The following is a 20,798-nucleotide window of genomic DNA, read 5'->3' on the forward strand; positions in this document are numbered from 1 at the left end:
GCTGGTGTTTATATCCAGCCGCTGTGAAAGGAGGGTGGTTTGGCAGTGACCCGGTGCTCTCCCCCCAAACAGATTTTCGCTCCATAGATGCATATGAACACACGCGAGCAGCGTGTGATGGTTGTACAAGTAGCGTCTGGTTCACATGTAGACACAATAACAACATAAAAGAAAGAGCTGGGCACAGCGCGCCGTCATCTTGCCAGGTCACGTCACATACATTGTATTTGATGTGTGTGTGTGTGTGTGTGTGTGTGTGTGTGTGTGTGTGTGTGTGTGTGTGTGTGTGTGTGTGTGTGTGTGTGTGTGTGTGTGTGTGTGTGTGTGTGTGTGTGTGTGTGTGTGTATCCAGTGCATGCAGCGGTCATAGCCATCAACGAGGCCATTGAGCGGGGCGTGGCCTCGGTGACCATGGGGGCGCTGCAGAACCCTAACGCCATGCTGAGGAACACACAGGAGCTTCTGGCCCAGGAGTACCAGGAGGCTCTGAGCAGAGCCAAGGCCCGCAAGGAGGACACCTCCTCAGGCAGGGTGAGTACCAGGAGGTGAGGAGGACACCTCCTCAGGCAGGGTAGGTCCTTCTAGCGGCGAAAGCCGAGGTGTTTAATCATCCTGAAGGTGTTTATTTATAAACAACGACCGGCAAAGGGTACATTATCCCGCTTATTACACGGCTACATCATAATTAAATGAATAAATTGACCCAAAAGTAACAACAAAACAAAGTATTTCCTTGCACTGGCAAGGAAATTGGCACTGAAAGTATTCCATAAGTGTTGCGTTGGCCGTCCGTCCAGTGCAACACGGTCGCCTCGGTAAACAAGGACGTGTAGTGGATCACATAGAAGACAAGTTTAGTTATTGCATCGTCTATTTCTCACTTCAAATGTTTTCAAAAACATTGTTGAGAGCAACGTGTAGCTGTAAATGACATGGTGTGTGTGTTTACATGGCTGTTATGTTGGATACAAGCATAAAACCACTATAAACATCATGTATTATAGTGTAGTGCAGCAGGTGTTCTGAGTCTGTTTAGACAGGTTGATATGAGCAGGTGTTCTGAGTCTCTGATTAGACAGAGGTCTGTTATAGAGCTCATCGGTCATTATCAAGAAATAATGACGGATGATTGACCAATCAGAATCAAGCATTCAACCAAGCCGTGTAATAAAGTAAAGTAGTAAACACTTAGGAGCAGTGCTGTTGTGCAGACTTTGATTCTTTTGAACGGTCACTCTGTGTCCAGCACCAGCTACAACCTGGATGTGTGAAACACACTGTTATGAACCACTGTAGGTCCTTCTCTGACCAGACCTCTATCTCTGTGCTTCTCACACTTGGGAGGGACACTCCCAACACACTGTCCTGTCTCACTACAATGTCCTGTCTCACTGTCCTATCTCACTACAATACCCTGTCTCACCACCCAGTCTCATAGTGGGAGGACAGTGAGTCAGTGAGACAGGCCCTGCCAGCACATTCCTCTGAATGCACTGTCAGCTCTGCTTCTGTAAACACACACACACACACACACACACACACACACACACACACACACACACACACACACACACACACACACACACACACACACACACACACACACACACACACACACACACACACACACACACACAGTGCTGTGGGACCAGTTGACCTTATAAAAACTTAACTGTTTAATCCCTGGATCCTGAAGCTGATGTCACAATCACATTGTTACTGCATTGTGCTGTCAATGCATTGGGCTGCTGCAACATAACAACATACCTGTAATTACTATATTATTATACATAATATGACATCATTATTTACTATATTATAGTGTTATATAGTGACAATTTAAGGACTTTATGACCTTTTTCATACAAAAAAAAAGAAGGAAATAAAATAAAAAGAGCATTACTGGATCACAAGTAATCAACAAACTATACTATAAAAACTGGATAAACATTGGCCACATTGTCAAAGAAAGAGGCGTTACGAGGTGTTGTGAGCTTGTAGATCAGCTATTTTCACAACATTATCTGTGGTACAGAGTCAAACTAAATGTAATGCCTCAACTCCTACAATTCCAAAAGTGCTTGTCAGGGTGTGTGGGGACCCCCCCCCCCCCCCATTGTGGGGGACCCCAGTTCAAATATGATTATGTTGGGAGTCACAGCCTGGAAAGGTTGAGAACCACTGTTATAAATGATAACATCATGTATTATGCAAGGGATGATGTATGGGGAGGTGGTCATTATTAAAAAATAAATCCCGACAGGGTGATTAATCCTGCTTATTACTTCATACTTCTACTTCATAAATACATTAACAAATAAACACTCGCCCACATTCTATATTATTTGCCCCAGGGCGACTGTGTTTTGGGGCGAGCGTTTTGGTATTCTGCCGTTGTTACGCCACGATAAACAAGGAATAAAGTGTTATAAATGATAACATCATGTATTATAGTGTTATAAATGATAACATCATGTATTATAGTGTTATAAATAATAACATCATGTATTAAAGTGTTATATAAATGATAACATCATGTGTTTCTCTGTAGCGTTCGTCCATCGCCACAGAGGACAGAGAGATCTATGAGGAGCTGTTAACCCAGCAGGAGATCCAGAGCTGCATCGACCTCGTTAACTGTAAGATTACAACCGTTAACTATTAATACATTCATGCAATTACAATATATGATGAATAAACAGCCTTTTACACCTGGAGACACTGTAGGCATTATAGATACAGTACAGAGAACACACTGATGTTCATGTCTTCTGTTCAGGTTTTGTTGAGAACCACTTAGTCTAAACTCACATAATTCAACATTATTTGTTTAATATCTTTATTAGTGAAATCAGACCTCTGATTAGGGTGGGATTAAGACAATGAAACGCCATAACAATAGCATTACATATGTTATATTGTTCTTAAAAAAATATATTGTTTACATTAGTAGTTGAACAGAAGGTGTGTGTGTGTGTGTGTGTGTGTGTGTGTGTGTGTGTGTGTGTGTGTGTGTGTGTGTGTGTGTGTGTGTGTGTGTGTGTGTGTGTGTGTGTGTGTGTGTGTGTGTGTGTGTGTGTGTGTGTGTGTGTGTGTGTTGGATCCATCCAGTGCAGGCCGCGGTGAGGCAGGTGCAGCAGGCGGTGTCTGCCCAGGACGAGGCCTCTCTGCTGGGCAGCCTCAGGCTGGCGGCCCTGGGTCTGCTGGGGGTCCAGGACGCCAACGCACCCTGGTACCTGGACCACCTTACCACCTGCTGCCAGCCCACTGACAAGGTATGCACGCACGCAGGCACGCAGGCACGCACGCACGCACGCACGCACGCGCACACACACACACACACACACACACACACACACACACACACACACACACACACACACACACACACACACACACACACACACACACACACACACACACACACGCACACCCACATGACGGTGATCAGACCCCAGTGTGAAGCAGAGAGGTATTTGTCATCCTGAAGGGGTTCATTCCTCAGTAATGACCACATGCTCACCATGGATGTTGAGGAAGTGGATCTGCTAGTTTTGATGCTTTTGTGTGTGACTGTATGTCCAGGTAGGGCATTCATTTACGAAAAGTAAAGAAGAAAAAAAAGTCAAATACAATTAAAATATTGTTTCTGCCCGACAGCAACGTTGTACTGTGCATTATGTGTCCTACTCATAGGCCGTAAAAAAACATTGACAGCGTCACGCCATTGGTTTTGACAGAACATAAATGAAGCCTAATCTGCAGCGATTTCAAATCCGCCATTGTTCTATATCCGGTTGATATCCGGTCTGAAATGTGGCTGGAAATTAATGCTATTGGCTGAAACCGTAGTGAGGGTGGGTCTTCACTCCGTAGAACCAGTAGAAACCCTAGAACTATAACCTACTTTATCATTAATCTTAAAATAAATGGGACCATAATTTACCAAAACACATGTCATGGTGATTGAAAGAAGACTTTAAACTAGAGCCTGTAAGCATATAGTATTTATGATAATGTTTATTGAGGTAATACTAATATGCTGTGTGTGTGTGTGTGTGTGTGTGTGTGTGTGTGTGTGTGTGTGTGTGTGTGTGTGTGTGTGTGTGTGTGTGTGTGTGTGTGTGTGTGTGTGTGTGTGTGTGTGTGTGTGTGTGTGTGTGTGTGTGTGTGTGTGTGTGTGTGTGTGTGTGTGTCCTACTAGACGTTGGTCCTGGACAGAGGGGAGATCCAGAGAGTGGTCAGCTCCTGTAACGATGCAGCCGAGGCAGAGAGACGAAGTAAGAGCTATAGGTTACAGTTAGGGACGCACCCATACCCATGTTTAAAATAACTATTTAGCCGATACTGACACAGATATTTGTTTATTTAGTTTTTGGTGTTATTAGTTCCCCCTCGGCCAATACCGATATATCGGTGCATCCCTCCCTAGTTACAGTATTCTGATTGAGACGTCTCGCTCAGAATAATACAAATAATAACCTGATGCTTTCTTTCTCACTGTTCATGTTCTGACAACATGCAGGATGCAGTAATGACCTGCTGGCCCCTTAATGTTATTGAACATAATGTTCAATCCTTCAACTTTGAGGATTCCACATTTTCTCAAATTACAAGGGAGTAAAAATAAACTACAGGCGGTAGCAGACATGTGGTGTATTCAAGACTGAAACAGTAAAATATGAAATGACTATGATATTAATACATTATAAATCCAGGAACCGTTAAAGTGTTTCATGACATCAGGAGATCAAAAGTCACTAAAAAAGGTTGCTATTTGGGAGATCCTAGCGGTGACTGCCAGCTGCAGTAAGTTGATCAAGATAACACTTCCAAGTATCCTGTCTATTGTCATAGGTGTGAATCTAAAACACCACACCTGGCCGAGCTCTTTGTTCTCACAGAGCCCATTCTAATATTATGCAAGAGTGCCTGTTGACATTAAGACAGCTGCCCTCTCAACCAGCAGACTGACAAGAATTAAGTTAAAACATACAGGATTCATTATAAAATGTATACTAGTCTTTTCTAAATTTTCTAGATTCAACAGAATAAATTAGATTCTATGGACAAGATGCGCTATATATTGATTTGACCCAAATGTATGGATTGCTAAAGGACTCTGACAATAAAGTGAATTGTTTAAGAAAGGAAAACCTCGGTCTCTGAGCTGTGACTGTTTATTCCCCGCCCCCGGATATGGACAATGTTTCTGCCGGTTCCTTATGGTCAGATACGACAGACATTCTAACAGTAACGGTGTTGTTTCAGAACTACAGGCGGTAGCAGACATCAACACAGCCATTCGTCATGGCGACGCTGCAGAGACCACAGAGATGCTTTCTAATCCTGAAGCTCAGCTGCCAATCATCTACCACACTGCTGCTAACCTCTACCAGACTGAGCTGTTCAGCCTACAGCTGCAGAGCAAGGTACACACACACACACACACACACACACACACACACACACACACACACACACACACACACACACACACACACACACACACACACACACACACACACACACACACACACTGCTGATAATACGTGTTCAGGTTGATCAGTACAGATTTGTTTTTTCTTGTGTGTGTGCAACATACTCTCACTCCCCAAAAGTTATATTGTGACTTCTTGGGACAAATGTGACCAAACGTCAAACAGTGAGTGGAAGCGGGGGTGGGAGGGAGGGGGGGTTGTACCCTTCAAGTCACTCATTTGACTTCTTGGGGTGAGAATGCGTTGGTGTGTCAGTCTGGTCTAGGGATGCGATGATAGTCACTATTATCGTTATAAAAAGATGCTAACAGTAATCATATTATTATTGTGCAATTGTCCTTCCCCATAAACACTGAACTTTACGTGACTTTACTGTTTATTTAGACAGGACAGAGCATACTAATGAACACTACATATTTAAATGCAAGTCATGTAATGTTCATATGATCCCATCCCCAGAGTGGTCCGAGTCATGTAATGTTCATCATATGATCCCATCCTTAGAGTGGTCTGAGTCATGTAATGTTCATATGATCCCATCCCCAGAGTGGTCTGAGTCATGTAATGTTCATATGATCCCATCCCCAGAATGGTCTAAGTCATGAGGAGTTGAGCGTTGCCGTGGAGATGCTGTCGGCGGTGGCGGTGCTCAACGAGGTTCTGGACACCAAGGACCCGACGGCGGTCAGTGAACAGCTGACCGACTCTCCTCTGGGCTTCACCAACATGGACCAGGACAACCTCAACAGGTCACACCCCCTGCTCACTGATTGGTTGATTGATTGACTGAATACACTAAACCTCTGCTAATTATCATATTTTGAATTCTAGCTTTTGCATATTTCCGACTCATTAACTTGACTCAATTCAATGTGAATTCAATAATACGTAGTTTTTTTTACTGTGATACCAGCCCAGTCCTAGATCTACATGTGGGTATATGGGAGTTTCTCCAGACCTTTCTAGTGACTTTTTTATGATTGGTTCGAATGGTTGAAGGACAGGTTTATGCATTAAATTACAACCTGGTGTCCCAGTCACAATGACATCATTTATGTCATGCATTCTTGTTATGTTTCTCACAGTAGCATTGTCTGAATGTAAACGCTACTAACACTGTAGGTACTCTGACACTATGATATAATCCTCTAACACTGTAGGTACTCTGACACTATGATATAATCCTCTAACACTGTAGGTACTCTAACACTATGATATAATCCTCTAACACTGTAGGTACTCTAACACTATGATATAATCCTCTAACACTGTAGGTACTCTGACACTATGATATAATCCTCTAACACTGTAGGTACTCTGACACTATGATATAATCCTCTAACACTGTAGGTACTCTAACACTATGATATAATCCTCTAACACTGTAGGTACTCTGACACTATGATATAATCCTCTATCACTGTAGGTACTCTGACACTATGATATAATCCTCTAACACTGTAGGTACTCTGACACTATGATATAATCCTCTAACACTGTAGGTACTCTGACACTATGATATAATCCTCTAACACTGTAGGTACTCTGACACTATGATATAATCCTCTAACACTGTAGGTACTCTGACACTATGATATAATCCTCTAACACTGTAGGTACTCTGACTCTATGATATAATCCTCTAACACTGTAGGTACTCTGACACTATGATATAATCCTCTAACACTGTAGGTACTCTAACACTATGATATAATCCTCTAACACTGTAGGTACTCTGACACTATGATATAATCTGTAGGTACTCTAACACTATGATATAATCCTCCTAACACTGTAGGTACTCTGACTCTATGATATAATCCTCTATCACTGTAGGTACTCTGACACTATGATATAATCCTCTAACACTGTAGGTACTCTGACACTATGATATAATCCTCTAACACTGTAGGTACTCTGACACTATGATATAATCCTCTAACACTGTAGGTACTCTGACACTATGATATAATCCTCTAACACTGTAGGTACTCTAACACTATGATATAATCCTCCTAACACTGTAGGTACTCTAACACTATGATATAATCCTCCTAACACTGTAGGTACTCTGACACTATGATATAATCCTCTAACACTGTAGGTACTCTGACACTATGATATAATCCTCTAACACTGTAGGTACTCTAACACTATGATATAATCCTCCTAACACTGTAGGTACTCTGACACTATGATATAATCCTCTAACACTGTAGGTACTCTGACACTATGATATAATCCTCTAACACTGTAGGTACTCTGACACTATGATATAATCCTCTAACACTGTAGGTACTCTGACACTATGATATAATCCTCTAACACTGTAGGTACTCTAACACTATGATATAATCCTCCTAACACTGTAGGTACTCTGACACTATGATATAATCCTCTAACACTGTAGGTACTCTAACACTATGATATAATCCTCTAACACTGTAGGTACTCTAACACTATGATATAATCCTCTAACACTGTAGGTACTCTAACACTATGATATAATCCTCTAACACTGTAGGTACTCTGACACTATGATATAATCCTCTAACACTGTAGGTACTCTAACACTATGATATAATCCTCTAACACTGTAGGTACTCTGACACTATGATATAATCCTCTAACACTGTAGGTACTCTGACACTATGATATAATCCTCTAACACTGTAGGTACTCTAACACTATGATATAATCCTCTAACACTGTAGGTACTCTAACACTATGATATAATCCTCTAACACTGTAGGTACTCTAACACTATGATATAATCCTCTAACACTGTAGGTACTCTAACACTATGATATAATCCTCTAACACTGTAGGTACTCTAACACTATGATATAATCCTCTAACACTGTAGGTACTCTAACACTATGATATAATCCTCTAACACTGTAGGTACTCTAACACTATGATATAATCCTCTAACACTGTAGGTACGCTGACACACTGATAAAGCAACGCAGCGAGGCTCTGGCACAGGGCCAGGAGTTCCTGACGTGGAACGATGTTCAGAAATGCATCGACACCATCAACGTCCAGGTCCAAGAGGAGCACGAACGTAAGACTTCCTCTTAACACTCTGAGAGGGTCAGAACATGTACCCTTAAAGGAGTAATTCACTTGAAAACACTGGAGGACCAGAGTTACTACAGCCACATGTTTGTGAATCGAACATGTTGATAGAAAATAGATAACAAACATACAGAACAAAAAAACATTACTTCTAAGTCTATGAAGCTATCTATGAAAACCTTTAATCTGCAACAACATTTTGTACAATATGTAGTGAGGGTCCCTGCTTCATCTTTCTCTCAGCTTAGCCTGAGAAACATTGGAGACTCCTGCTCCACAGTATAAAGGAAACATGTTGAGTCCTAAATAAAGCACAGCATATTTTTGGGGACATTATGGGTGTAATGAGACTGACACAGATGCTTGTGAGGTGAAGACGCATCATGTCCTCTGGTCTCCGCCCCTCCAGGCATCATGGCCATCGCTGAGATCAACGAGGCTGTGAACTCTGGGGATTATGAGCAGACGCTGGTGGCTCTGCTGCTGCCCACCGCCCAGCTGAGCGGAGTGAAGCCCCCCACCGCCAAGCACTACCACGACGCACTGCAGCACGCCAAGACACTGCTCTGTGAGGTAAACACTACAACACACCAAGACTCTGCTCTGTGAGGTAAACACTACAACACACCAAGACACTGTTCTGTGAGGTAAACACTACAACACACCAACACACTGTTCTGTGAGGTAAACACTACAACACACCAAGACACTGTTCTGTGAGGTAAACACTACAACACACCAAGACACTGCTCTGTGAGGTAAACACTACAACACACCAAGACACTGTTCTGTGAGGTAAACACTACAACACACCAAGACACTGTTCTGTGAGGTAAACACTACAACACACCAAGACACTGCTCTCTGAGGTAAACACTACAACACACCAAGACACTGTTCTGTGAGGGTAAACACTACAACACACCAAGACACTGCTCTGTGAGGTAAATACTACAACACACCAACACTCTGCTCTGTGAGGTAAACACTACAACACACCAAGACACTGTTCTGTGAGGTAAACACTACAACACACCAAGACACTGTTCTGTGAGGTAAACACTACAACACACCAAGACACTGTTCTGTGAGGTAAACACTACAACACATCAAGACACTGTTCTGTGAGGTAAACACTACAACACACCAACACACTGCTCTGTGAGGTAAACACTACAACACACCAAGACACTGTTCTGTGAGGTAAACACTACAACACACCAAGACACTGCTCTGTGAGGTAAACACTACAACACACCAAGACACTGTTCTGTGAGGTAAACACTACAACACACCAACACTCTGCTCTGTGAGGTAAACACTACAACACACCAACACACTGTTCTGTGAGGGTAAGCACTACCATGATAGCCTGACACTCAGCCTGAATGTTCATTTGGTTTCACTCCATTATTCAGTCTGAAAGCCCTCTCAGTGCAGCCGTTTTCTGAGATGGGGGCGTGGCCAACGTGTGACTCCTTGGCGATTGGTTCATACTGTATTTTCCCCATCCCGATTGGGCCAGGCCGCCGGTTAGATTTTCAACCTAGGCTAGCGGTTCGGGGGGTGGAGCCAGGCTACTCCCACGATGCACTGCATTACGCCGAGCGCACTAGCGTTTCAGACGATGGCGCGGTAGAATTACAAATGCGGAAGTCATGCAATACCAGATTTGGCCACCAGGCTTCTGTGGCTTCAATAATTCTCCACGGTTCTAGGGGCTTACTTACTTGTCAGGTACTGGTCCATTTCTTCAACAAAATCACAAATCACTTTATTCCTTATTCTCACTGCTGTTGCAGCTCTTGGTTCTATCTCTCTCCCCCTCTCTGTCTTTCTCTCTGTATGTCTCTCTCTTCTCTCTCTCTTCCTCAATGAAGAGGCTGGGGGGCTGTTGGGGTGACCAGAGTATAGAAAAGAGAGTAACGACACGCGTTGATCTCGCCGCAAAGCGGCCTCCTATGGGCTATAGTTCCAAACATTGGAACTATCTCATTGAGATAGACAGAGCACTTCCGCATTCCATTCTTACAATGGGAGTCGACGCTAGTGTCAGAACTCTCTTTATGGCTCTGGGGGTGACATCCCCTGGGACCCCAAATGATTCCCCTGGTTACTTTGATTTCAATCCTGACCCCTCACAGCTCTGCTTTATTACATTATTGTATTATATCTTCATAGCGATCATCAAAGTTTTTTTTGTGTCTATATACTCTGTATATGCTATATATAATGCTAAGTAGGGTTGTAGTACTCGAGACCGGTCTCGAGTCCGCATTTTGATGTACTCGGTCTCGTCTCGGTCTCGCCCATGATTTGACTCGGTCTTGACTCGGTCTCGGACTAAGGGACTCGGGACTCTACCTCCACGAGTCCACTGGAGTCCAAGTCACTACAATGCAATGAAGTCATTTTATTAAACCCATATTATGAGGAGCTCATTCACATTAACATTATAAGAGAGCTGTCTGGTGCTTATGGACAGCTATCAAATATTAATAATTAAAACAAAATCTGGTCTCGGTCTCGACTCGGTCTCTCACCCTCACAATCACTTTGTTATTGATATTAACCCATTCAATCCAGGAACGCATCTGTGTCATTTTTAGACTTCTTAGGCTATTCAAAAACAGCAGATCTACAAGCTCATAGCGCGGCACTTGGTGCCACGCTATGAGCTTGTATATCTGCGTGCTAGATCTGCGTCGTAGATCACGTGCGTGCACGTGTGCGTGCACGTGATCATGTGCCTATAGTCGCCTCTTTGGGCTTGTTTTTGTAGAGCTGGTTGCTTGTTTGTCTCACAAAGTCTGGCAACGCTGAGTTAGCATGTAGTCGTGTGCAGAGACAGGACGGGCTGATGAGATGATGTTGAAACATGTCTGTGTGGAATGAAGCCGTCATCAGTCCTAACATGTCCTCACCTCTGCTTGAACCAAAGTCACTGAGGAGACGATGATTGTAGTTCTCATGTTTGAACATTTTAATTGCACATTCACATAAAAACAGTACAGATAAGGCCCAGTAGCTGGTAGGACCTCTCTGTGCCCAGACAGGCACTAGTTCATCTAGTTTCTCCAACACATACACACACATATCCCACAGGGACATTGATGTGTTGGACTCAAGGGACTAGCATCTGGCTTAAATTGCATAACTTTAGACCGTAAATTACATTCACAGTCTGTAGAAACCTGGAGTCATTTGCATCACCTCACACTAAGTTCAAACTTAGCCTAGTTATAGCTCAACCCATTCAATCCGGGGATGCATCTCTGCCGCGCTATGAGCTTGTAGATCTGCTATTTTTTTGAAAAATCGTGAAAATGTGTACAAATCTTTGAATATATATATTGTTTTTTAAATATAGATTTGCACACATTTTCACATTTAACAAAAAAAAATAGCCAAAGAAATCTAAAATGACACAGATACTGTCCTGGCTAAGTTAAGCTATAACTAGGCTAAGTTTGAACGTGTGAGGTGGTGAAACTGGCTCCAGGGGTGTAACGCTGTCCATATCTTTAACGGTCTATGGTTTTCACCTCGTGAAAATCACAGTAAAAAGACCAAAAGATTCAGAGTTCAGAGAAACAGAGTCATTCCTTTGTTGGTGATTTTTTGTTTTGTCTTGTTTTAGTCACTCAGTCTGTCTTCAGGAAAGACAAAACAATGAACAGAACAGAATGCTACATTAAGCTCAGCTTGTTGACTCCGTCTTGTTCTAGAATGTTCCATTCCAACTCAAACACGATTGTTCTTTAGGCCTGTTGGCCCCATGCTGAGTTTAGACCATGTTATCTTATGAGGAGACACACACACACACACACACACACACACACACACACACACACACACACACACACACACACACACACACACACACACACGTTTGTATTACTATACTTGTGAGGACATCAACGCTTTAGGAAATATCATTTAAAAATACATATATTTTGGCAGTTTTAACCGTAAGCCTAAAGCCGAAAAACAGCAGATCTACAAGCCCACAACGCGTCGCGCTGCGACGCGTTGTGAGCTTATAGATCGGCTATTTTTCGGTGCATGACGCTGGCGCGCAACTAAGTATAAATCATGTTTAACTCTAATTCCAATCCTTAAACCTAACCTCACCACCATTTGTCTTGTGAGAACCAGGAGAACGGTCCTCACAGCGTATATTTCTTCAAATTCTACTATACTTTGTCCTCGCAAGTATAGTAATACAAACACACACACACACACACACACACACACAGTGGCTCAGACTATCGCGGCGCGCATCTGCTGGGACTTCCTCCTCAGGGAGGTGAAGGTCAGCTTGGAGGCGGTGGTCTGGGACATGAGCAGACAGAGGAGGGGGTCCAGACATGCGTGGAGGCAGCACAGACACACGGCCCCCCGGTAGTACTCGTACAGACGGTCGTCGTGTCCGGCGGACGCCACCAAGCGGGCGTAGTGCGCCACGTGGAGCACGCCGGCTGGGGCGAAGCACAGCATGAAGATGAGGAAGATGAGGGAGCTGACCCTATAGACCAATCAGAAGCACAGCATGAAGATAAGCTGACCCTATAGACCAATCAGAAGCACAGCATGAAGATGAGGGAGCTGACCCTATAGACCAATCAGAAGCACAGCATGAAGATGAGGGAGCTGACCCTATAGACCAATCAGAAGCACAGCATGAAGATGAGGGAGCTGACCCTATAGACCAATCAGAAGCACAGCATGAAGATGAGGAAGACGAGGGAGCTGACCCTATAGACCAATCAGAAGCACAGCATGAAGATGAGGGAGCTGACCCTATAGACCAATCAGAAGCACAGCATGAAGATGAGGAAGATGAGGGAGCTGACCCTATAGACCAATCAGAAGCACAGCATGAAGATGAGGGAGCTGACCCTATAGACCAATCAGAAGCACAGCATGAAGATGAGGAAGATGAGGGAGCTGACCCTATAGACCAATCAGAAGCACAGCATGAAGATGAGGGAGCTGACCCTATAGACCAATCAGAAGCACAGCATGAAGATGAGGAAGATGAGGGAGCTGACCCTATAGACCAATCAGAAGCACAGCATGAAGATGAGGAAGACGAGGGAGCTGACCCTATAGACCAATCAGAAGCACAGCATGAAGATGAGGGAGCTGACCCTATAGACCAATCAGAAGCACAGCATGAAGATGAGGAAGATGAGGGAGCTGACCCTATAGACCAATCAGAAGCACAGCATGAAGATGAGGAAGGTGAGGGAGCTGACCCTATAGACCAATCAGAATCAACTTTATTGTCACATCACAGTTTACAGGGTGACACAGTGGGTGAAATGTGTTTTTGTGCAGCTCCATAGTTTTTAGTTATTTCAATAAGAGAAAGGGAAGAAGAAGAAGAAGAAGAAGAAGAAGAAGGGGGGCAAACATAAAGAGGGGGAGAGAGATCAATAAAAACAAACAAATGTTACTGGTTTTCAATAACTAGCACAACATTGCACATAGTACAGTATATTACTGTTTCCCAAACAGTGGTTGTGAGTAAATATCCTTTTTTAATTTAATTTGTCAAACATTTATTCAACAGAATTTCAAAAACATTTAAAAAATCTTATAAATTCCATTAATAAAAACATTTAAAAATGTTTAAGAAGTATTGAAAGTAGTCGATTTATAAGCTCACAACTTTGCGCCGCGTTGTGAGCTTGTAGATCTGCTATGTCCACTATCTTTGGGCAAGGGTCTAATTTCTCTACCTACCTGACGAAGGGCCCCCAGTGGTCCCCTCCAGACCGCCTCAGGTGGTACACCACGGCCCCCTGAGAACACACACATACCACGAAGGGCACCGCCAGGCCCACACACACCAGCACCAACCTGGACATGAAGGACATGAAGGACATGAAGGACATGAAGGACAATGATCATTCATTCATTTGTAAAGCGCTTTTCCCCAAACAAAGTCACAAAGACTATATAATGCCAGACCTGTAGTTACTCTAACAGACCTGCAGTTACTCTAACAGACCTGTAGTTACTCTAACAGACCTGTAGTTACTCTAACAGACTTGTAGTTACTCTAACAGACCTGTAGTTACTCTAACAGACCTGTAGTTACTCTAACAGACCTGTAGTTACTCTAACAGACTTGTAGTTGCTCTAACAGACATGTAGTTACTCTAACAGACCTGTAGTTACTCTAACAGACATGTAGTTACTCTAACAGACCTGTAGTTACTCTAACAGACCTGTAGTTACTCTAACAGACTTGTAGTTGCTCTAACAGACATGTAGTTACTCTAACAGACATGTAGTTACTCTAACAGACCTGTAGTTACTCTAACAGACCTGTAGGGGACCAGCAGACCTGTAGTTACTCTAACAGACCTGTAGTTACTCTAACAGACCTGTAGTTACTCTGTAGTTACTCTAACAGACCTGTAGTTACTCTAACAGACCTGTAGGGGACCAGCAGACCTGTAGTTACTCTAACAGACCTGTAGTTACTCTAACAGACCTGTAGTTACTCTAACAGACCTGTAGTTACTCTGTAGTTACTCTAACAGACCTGTAGTTACTCTGTAGTTACTCTAACAGACCTGTAGTTACTCTGTAGTTACTCTAACAGACCTGTAGTTACTCTAACAGACCTGTAGGGGACCAGCAGACCTGTAGTTACTCTAACAGACCTGTAGTTACTCTAACAGACCTGTAGTTACTCTGTAGTTACTCTAACAGACCTGTAGTTACTCTAACAGACCTGTAGTTACTCTAACAGACCTGTAGTTACTCTGTAGTTACTCTAACAGACCTGTAGTTACTCTGTAGTTACTCTAACAGACCTGTAGTTACTCTGTAGTTACTCTAACAGACCTGTAGTTACTCTAACAGACCTGTAGTTACTCTGTAGTTACTCTAACAGACCTGTAGTTACTCTAACAGACCTGTAGTTACTCTACCTGTAGTTACTCTAACAGACCTGTAGGGGACCAGCAGAGCGTGCTGGACGCTGTCCTCCAGAGGAAGCACGTCGTGGCATGTGGTGACGCCGAGGCGGGGGACGCGGTAGCTCTGGCGGACCAGGAGCTCGGGCACCACGGAGGCCCCGGACAGGAGCCACACCCCCAGGCAGGAGCCCAGGGCCAGGCCGGTCTTGGGGAGCCGGCGGTACAGGAAGGGCCACACCACGGCCAGGTAGCGGCTCGCGCTGATGCAGGCCATGGTGTGGGCGGAGCAAGACACGTTCCAGTAGAAGGAGGCGGTGGCCACGCGGCAGGCGGTCTCCCCAAAGACCTATAGATTAGAAGAATGAAGAGACCACCGCACATGATGGGTTAACAGTCAGGTCAACACACAGCCAGTGGCGTGCACAGACATTTTGAGGGGCAGGTGCTCAAGTAAATTATACTTGTTTTTGTTTACTTGGTCTGCTCTTTTTTCCCTCTACACACCTATACCTCTTTGCCAAAAATAGCCGATCTACAAGCCCACAACGCCTCGCAGCGCGAGGCGTTGTGAGCTTGTAGATCGGCTATTTTTGGCTAAAGTTCTCCTCAGAAAAGGGATGCTAGGTTTCGAGTGGTTATGGTAAAAAGAAAAATCATATCACATAAAGATTTGGCGGACCCCCTGTAGTAACTCTGAGGACCCCCTAGGGGTCCCAGACCCCCTGTTGAAGACCCCTGCTGTAAACTGAAAAAAAAAAAAGTTTTTTTCTTTTGAAGTGCCTTTTTTTCAAAGGGGCACTTCTGGTCAAGAGGGCAAAGGGCAGGTGCTCTAGCACCACCTAGAGTCTATCTGTGCACGTCCCTGTCAACAGCAGCATGCTAGGTCGATCATGCTAGGTCGATCCAAGCCCCCTCAAGCACAAAAACACAAAAAAACATATGTACTGTATATCCTCCTTGGATGTGAACAAAGGTATAGCACACTTTCCTGGGTCGGGACAGAATTGTATGGGTAAATATCCCTTTTCATTGCCTACGCATTTGTAAATGATTATTCCAAGAGATTTTCTACAATTTTCAAAAAACTAGAGGTTCGGGCCACCTTGCGGCCCCTCACATCCAGAGTTCGGGCCGCATAGGCAAACCTACGTTGCGCTGGCGTTCTGACCGATATGTCTGAGTCATAGGACCCTATTTTGTCTTGGGAAAAAAATATATAATAATGGAGTTAGAAGTTAACAATGGGTTTGTATAGGAAGGGGGCGTGTCTGATAAAATAAATATCAAATGACATTCTATGAAAAGCAGCCAGTAGAAACACACCCAGTGGTTATGGTTGAGGTGGTAGTATAATAATAATATTAATACCCAGTGGTTATAGTTAAGGTGGTATTGTAATAATAATATTAATACCCAGTGGTTGTGGTTAAGGTGGTATTGTAATAATAATATGAATACCCAGTGGTTGTGGTTAAGGTGGTAGTGTAATAATAATAATATTAATACCCAGTGGTTGTGGTTAAGGTGGTAGTGGACTCTAAGACCCAGCGAGCAGAGCAGCAGCAGGTCAGACAGAGCCAGGCTGAGGTAGAGGACCACGGTGGACAGGTACTTGGTCCTGGCCCTCAGGAACACCAGGATGTAGAGGTTGGCGGGGACCCCCAGGCCCATGGCCAGGCCGTAGGCCCCCGGGATGAGCCGCGTGCTCAGGACCCCCGCCGTGTAGTTTACCGCCGGCGAGCCCCCGCCCACGTCCAGCCAGGGCGGGGTGGGGGGGAGGGGTCTGTCGCCGGCGCCGCCCAGCAGGTTGGGGGGGAGGGGCGAGCAGTCGTCGTCGACGGCGGATTTGGGGCGTTTGCCGTTGAAGGTCTTCGGGTCGAGTCCTCCGGCCGTGGTGTTGGTCCTGATGTCGTCATGACGACGACGTCCGCTCTGTCTCTGATGGTGTTCCTTATGCAGACCTTATGAAGACACAGAACAGAGCTGTCACTTTATCTGTTACCCCCCTACCCCCCTACCCCCCCCCCCCCCCCCCCCCCCCTGTTTTAACCACCCTAGAGCCCCTATTGTAGGCCGAACATTCTGTCAAAATAGCAGATCTACAAAGTTCACAAAAAGTCCTCAAGGCACAGAGGTATAAAGTAACTAAGAACATTTACTCATACTGTAATTTTTACCTTACTGGATTATTTCCAGTTTTCAGTACTTTTACTTCTACTCCATTACATCTCAGAGGCAAATATTATGCTTTTACTTTAGTGACTAGTTGTATATTTTGATTATTATTACAAAACATACATTAACCACTTCAGCCCTATGTGCATTTCAGACATTTGAAAATAGACGATCTACAAGCTCACAATGCGTCGCATCGCGACACATTTTGAGCTTGTAGATCTGCTATTTTCAAAAGACTCTTATACATTGTATACATTTGAAAACTTTTGAAATGGCTTGCTCTGCATAACGAGTACTTTTACTTTTGGTACTTTAAGTACATTTTGATGCCAATACTTTTGTACTTTTACTCAAGTCAATTTTGAATGCCGGACTTTTACATGTAACAGATTATTTCTACATTGCAGTATTGATACTTTTACTTTAGTAAGAAAAAACACTCTGTCAAGGCATTGTGTTGTGAACATAATTATTAGTTACTTTTATGAAGAGATGTTGGTGTAGAGGGGGAAAGAAAAGGAGCAGATCCAGTACAGAGCCCTGTGGGACCTCGGTGGTGTTTACGTCACAGTACAGTGGTTACAGGATGTTACAGTTTCCTGCCTCCACGCACACTATCACAGTTAAAGATAAACATGGCATGTTCACTGTAAACCCTCAGGCCTCACACATCCCAATGCAACACAACACTGATAATGACTATATATTATGTCATGGTCATTCATAGTGATGTTGCAGCTTTATACCTATAAGTGTTGTGTCATATTTTTGTAATTGTGTAATATATGTTTAAGACAGTAGGTAGCTGATATATTACACTTTTACCTTAGCTCTAGGTATACTCTTAGTTGCTTGTTTTAGAAGAGAATGGACTTAATACTTCTGGGGCCAGTTGCACCACCTCACAGTAAGTTCAAACTTAGCCTAGTTATAGCTTAACCCATTAAATCCGGGGACGCATCTCTGTCATTTTAGATTTATCTACAAGCTCATAGCGCGGCACTGAGTGCCGCGCTATGAGCTTGTAGATCTGCTATTTTTGAATAGCCAAATAAATCAAAAAATTACACAGATACTTTCCTGGTCTAAATGTTTTTTTAGGCCATTTAAGCTATAACTAGGCTAAGTTTGAACTTAGTGTGAGGTGGTGGAACTGGGTCCTGGTGATTAGTAGTTTTGTTCCCTACCTGTGCACTTATTGTAAGTCGCTTTGGATAAAAAACATCTGCTAAATGACTGTAATGTAATGTAATGTACAGTAATGTAATGTTAAATAAGAGGGCAGAGATATGAGGCAAGGTTATTATAGTTACCTAAACCAAAAGAAACTATATAGAACTAGGTGCATCTATGAATACACTGTGTGTGTGTGTGTGTGTGTGTGTGTGTGTGTGTGTGTGTGTGTGTGTGTGTGTGTGTGTGTGTGTGTGTGTGTGTGTGTGTGTGTGTGTGTGTGTGCGTGTGTGCATGCGCGTCCATGTGTGCGTGTGTACTTGACGACTGGCGAGCATCATGATGACAGAACGCCATGTCAACGCACAGCCGTCACCCAGGAAATGACACATCTCCAGTCATTCATGTCACCAACCAATGACATGAATGACTGGCAATTAATGCTGTGCAAATGATGGGCGTCGCCCACAATGATGTCATCATGTCAACTAAAACTAATAGTGAAACTAGTGAATCTAAAGTAAAACTAACAACAAATAGATCCCAGGGCTCTATATACGGCCCCCTCTTTTTCTCTCTCTCTACACCAAACCTCTCCAAACATAGCCGATCTAGCTTAGAAATGTGTCGACTATTTTTACCACATGTTTGCAACGGTTTCAAATCAGTATCCCAGGAGGATGAACATGGTGTAATGTAGTGTAATGCAGTAAGTACAGTAAGTACAGTACCTGTGTTCATTCTGACAGCACATGTTGATTTCGTTGAAGCCATAATTTAGTCATCTGAAATGTTTAGGTTTCAGTCTAGTTTTAGTCGGCACAAGACTTTTAGTCTACAGTTAAATCTACAGTTTTAATGTCATTAAAATGCATTGTTTTTAACCCAATAAAACCGGGAACACATCTGTGTAACCACTTTAACCATTATGTTATACTTTGGCTATTTTTGAAAAAAAACAAAAACATTTTCAACTCAAATCTTTGCTTCTGGGGGTCCCTGGAACAAAATATTTTCAGATGGGGGTCCGTGGGCAAATACATATCATTTTATAAGTTTGAGAACGACTGATGTAGTGACATACGTTTTTCAGAAAACTGTTAGAATTTAGAAGACATTTTGTAGAACCTCAGGCCTTAAAGGGTTAATTTATTCTAAAACGTGCATTCTTCTTTTTATTACATATTATTTGTTTCAATTTGAGGACAGTGAAACTTTACACTTATTCAGTTTGTCAATCAATCTACAAACTAGCTGTGGGTCATTCACATTTATAAACAGGAGGTTTCTTTAACTTGTGTTGTATTTAAAGTTTATCGTAAACACACCAGCTCACCTGATAACATAACTTTTATCTTGTTGTGTGCTTTTACCATGCTTTTGTTGTGTGCTTTTAACTAAAGTCTTAGTTCTACTAGATCTCTTCTCCGCCATTCCCTCCTTAACATTTTAGTTTAGTTTTTATTTGCTGACAGAATTGTCCAATACATTTAGTTCCATTGAATACTTTATTAACACTATCGTTAACAGTACAGATACTACAGTCAAAGGTTATGCATAAAAAAAGTCATAGTTAGTCATAGTTTTAGGTCATCATAGCTTAGCTTTTATTTAGTTTTCGAAAGAAAAAAACGTGGTTTTCATCATAGTTTTAGTCGACACAATGAATGTGTTGTAAAAGCCTTACCGTTGTTGTTGTTGTTGTCTGCATGGAGGGACCGCAGTGCCATCAGACATACTAATAAAACACACACAAGTTTAGCCATTTGAGTCCTCAGTTAATAAGTACAGTATGATATATTAACCATACAGTAAAGATCCATGTCCAGGTGTTTCTGTTCAGAGTATTCCCCAGGAGTTTATCCTCCATGTCTGCAGAGTGAGTGTGTTCTCATGGCTCTGCTCTGCTGTAGTGTTAACGCTAAAT

At 43.1% G+C, this 20,798-nt stretch overlaps 2 protein-coding genes across 5 annotated transcripts in view; one reads left to right on the forward strand and one right to left on the reverse strand.

The window, feature by feature from the left end:
• The window catches only part of iqgap2 (IQ motif containing GTPase activating protein 2), a 96,162-nt gene that overhangs the window by 39,848 nt on the left and 35,516 nt on the right, over positions 1-20,798 (forward strand). For both annotated transcript variants that reach the window (XM_084053889.1, XM_084053890.1), the window contains 8 exons: positions 353-531; positions 2,552-2,639; positions 3,112-3,275; positions 4,205-4,280; positions 5,272-5,432; positions 6,090-6,250; positions 8,444-8,568; positions 8,992-9,155. In XM_084053889.1, coding sequence (XP_083910015.1) covers positions 353-531; positions 2,552-2,639; positions 3,112-3,275; positions 4,205-4,280; positions 5,272-5,432; positions 6,090-6,250; positions 8,444-8,568; positions 8,992-9,155 — 1,118 coding nt within the window. The remainder of the gene's footprint in view (positions 1-352; positions 532-2,551; positions 2,640-3,111; positions 3,276-4,204; positions 4,281-5,271; positions 5,433-6,089; positions 6,251-8,443; positions 8,569-8,991; positions 9,156-20,798) is intronic.
• The window catches only part of f2rl2 (coagulation factor II (thrombin) receptor-like 2), a 9,287-nt gene continuing 36 nt past the window's right edge, over positions 11,548-20,798 (reverse strand). The window contains exons 1-6 of one of the 3 annotated variants that reach the window (XM_084053892.1): positions 20,559-20,798; positions 19,603-19,656; positions 17,027-17,481; positions 15,553-15,866; positions 14,334-14,450; positions 11,548-13,110 (exon numbers count right to left, since the gene is read on the reverse strand). The exon at positions 20,559-20,798 is cut by the window's right edge and continues 36 nt beyond it. In XM_084053892.1, the coding sequence (XP_083910018.1) occupies positions 12,846-13,110; positions 14,334-14,450; positions 15,553-15,866; positions 17,027-17,481; positions 19,603-19,645 (1,194 nt within the window). In that variant the 5' untranslated portion in view covers positions 19,646-19,656; positions 20,559-20,798 and the 3' untranslated portion in view covers positions 11,548-12,845. Of the gene's footprint in view, positions 13,111-13,726; positions 13,791-14,333; positions 14,451-15,552; positions 15,867-17,026; positions 17,482-19,602; positions 19,657-20,558 lie in introns of those variants that run through there. The other 2 variants (XM_084053891.1, XM_084053893.1) reach the window with 2 other exon arrangements.

This window comes from Gymnoscopelus microlampas, assembly GCF_963454915.1.
Source record: "Gymnoscopelus microlampas genome assembly, chromosome: 4".
NCBI lineage: Eukaryota > Metazoa > Chordata > Actinopteri > Myctophiformes > Myctophidae > Gymnoscopelus > Gymnoscopelus microlampas.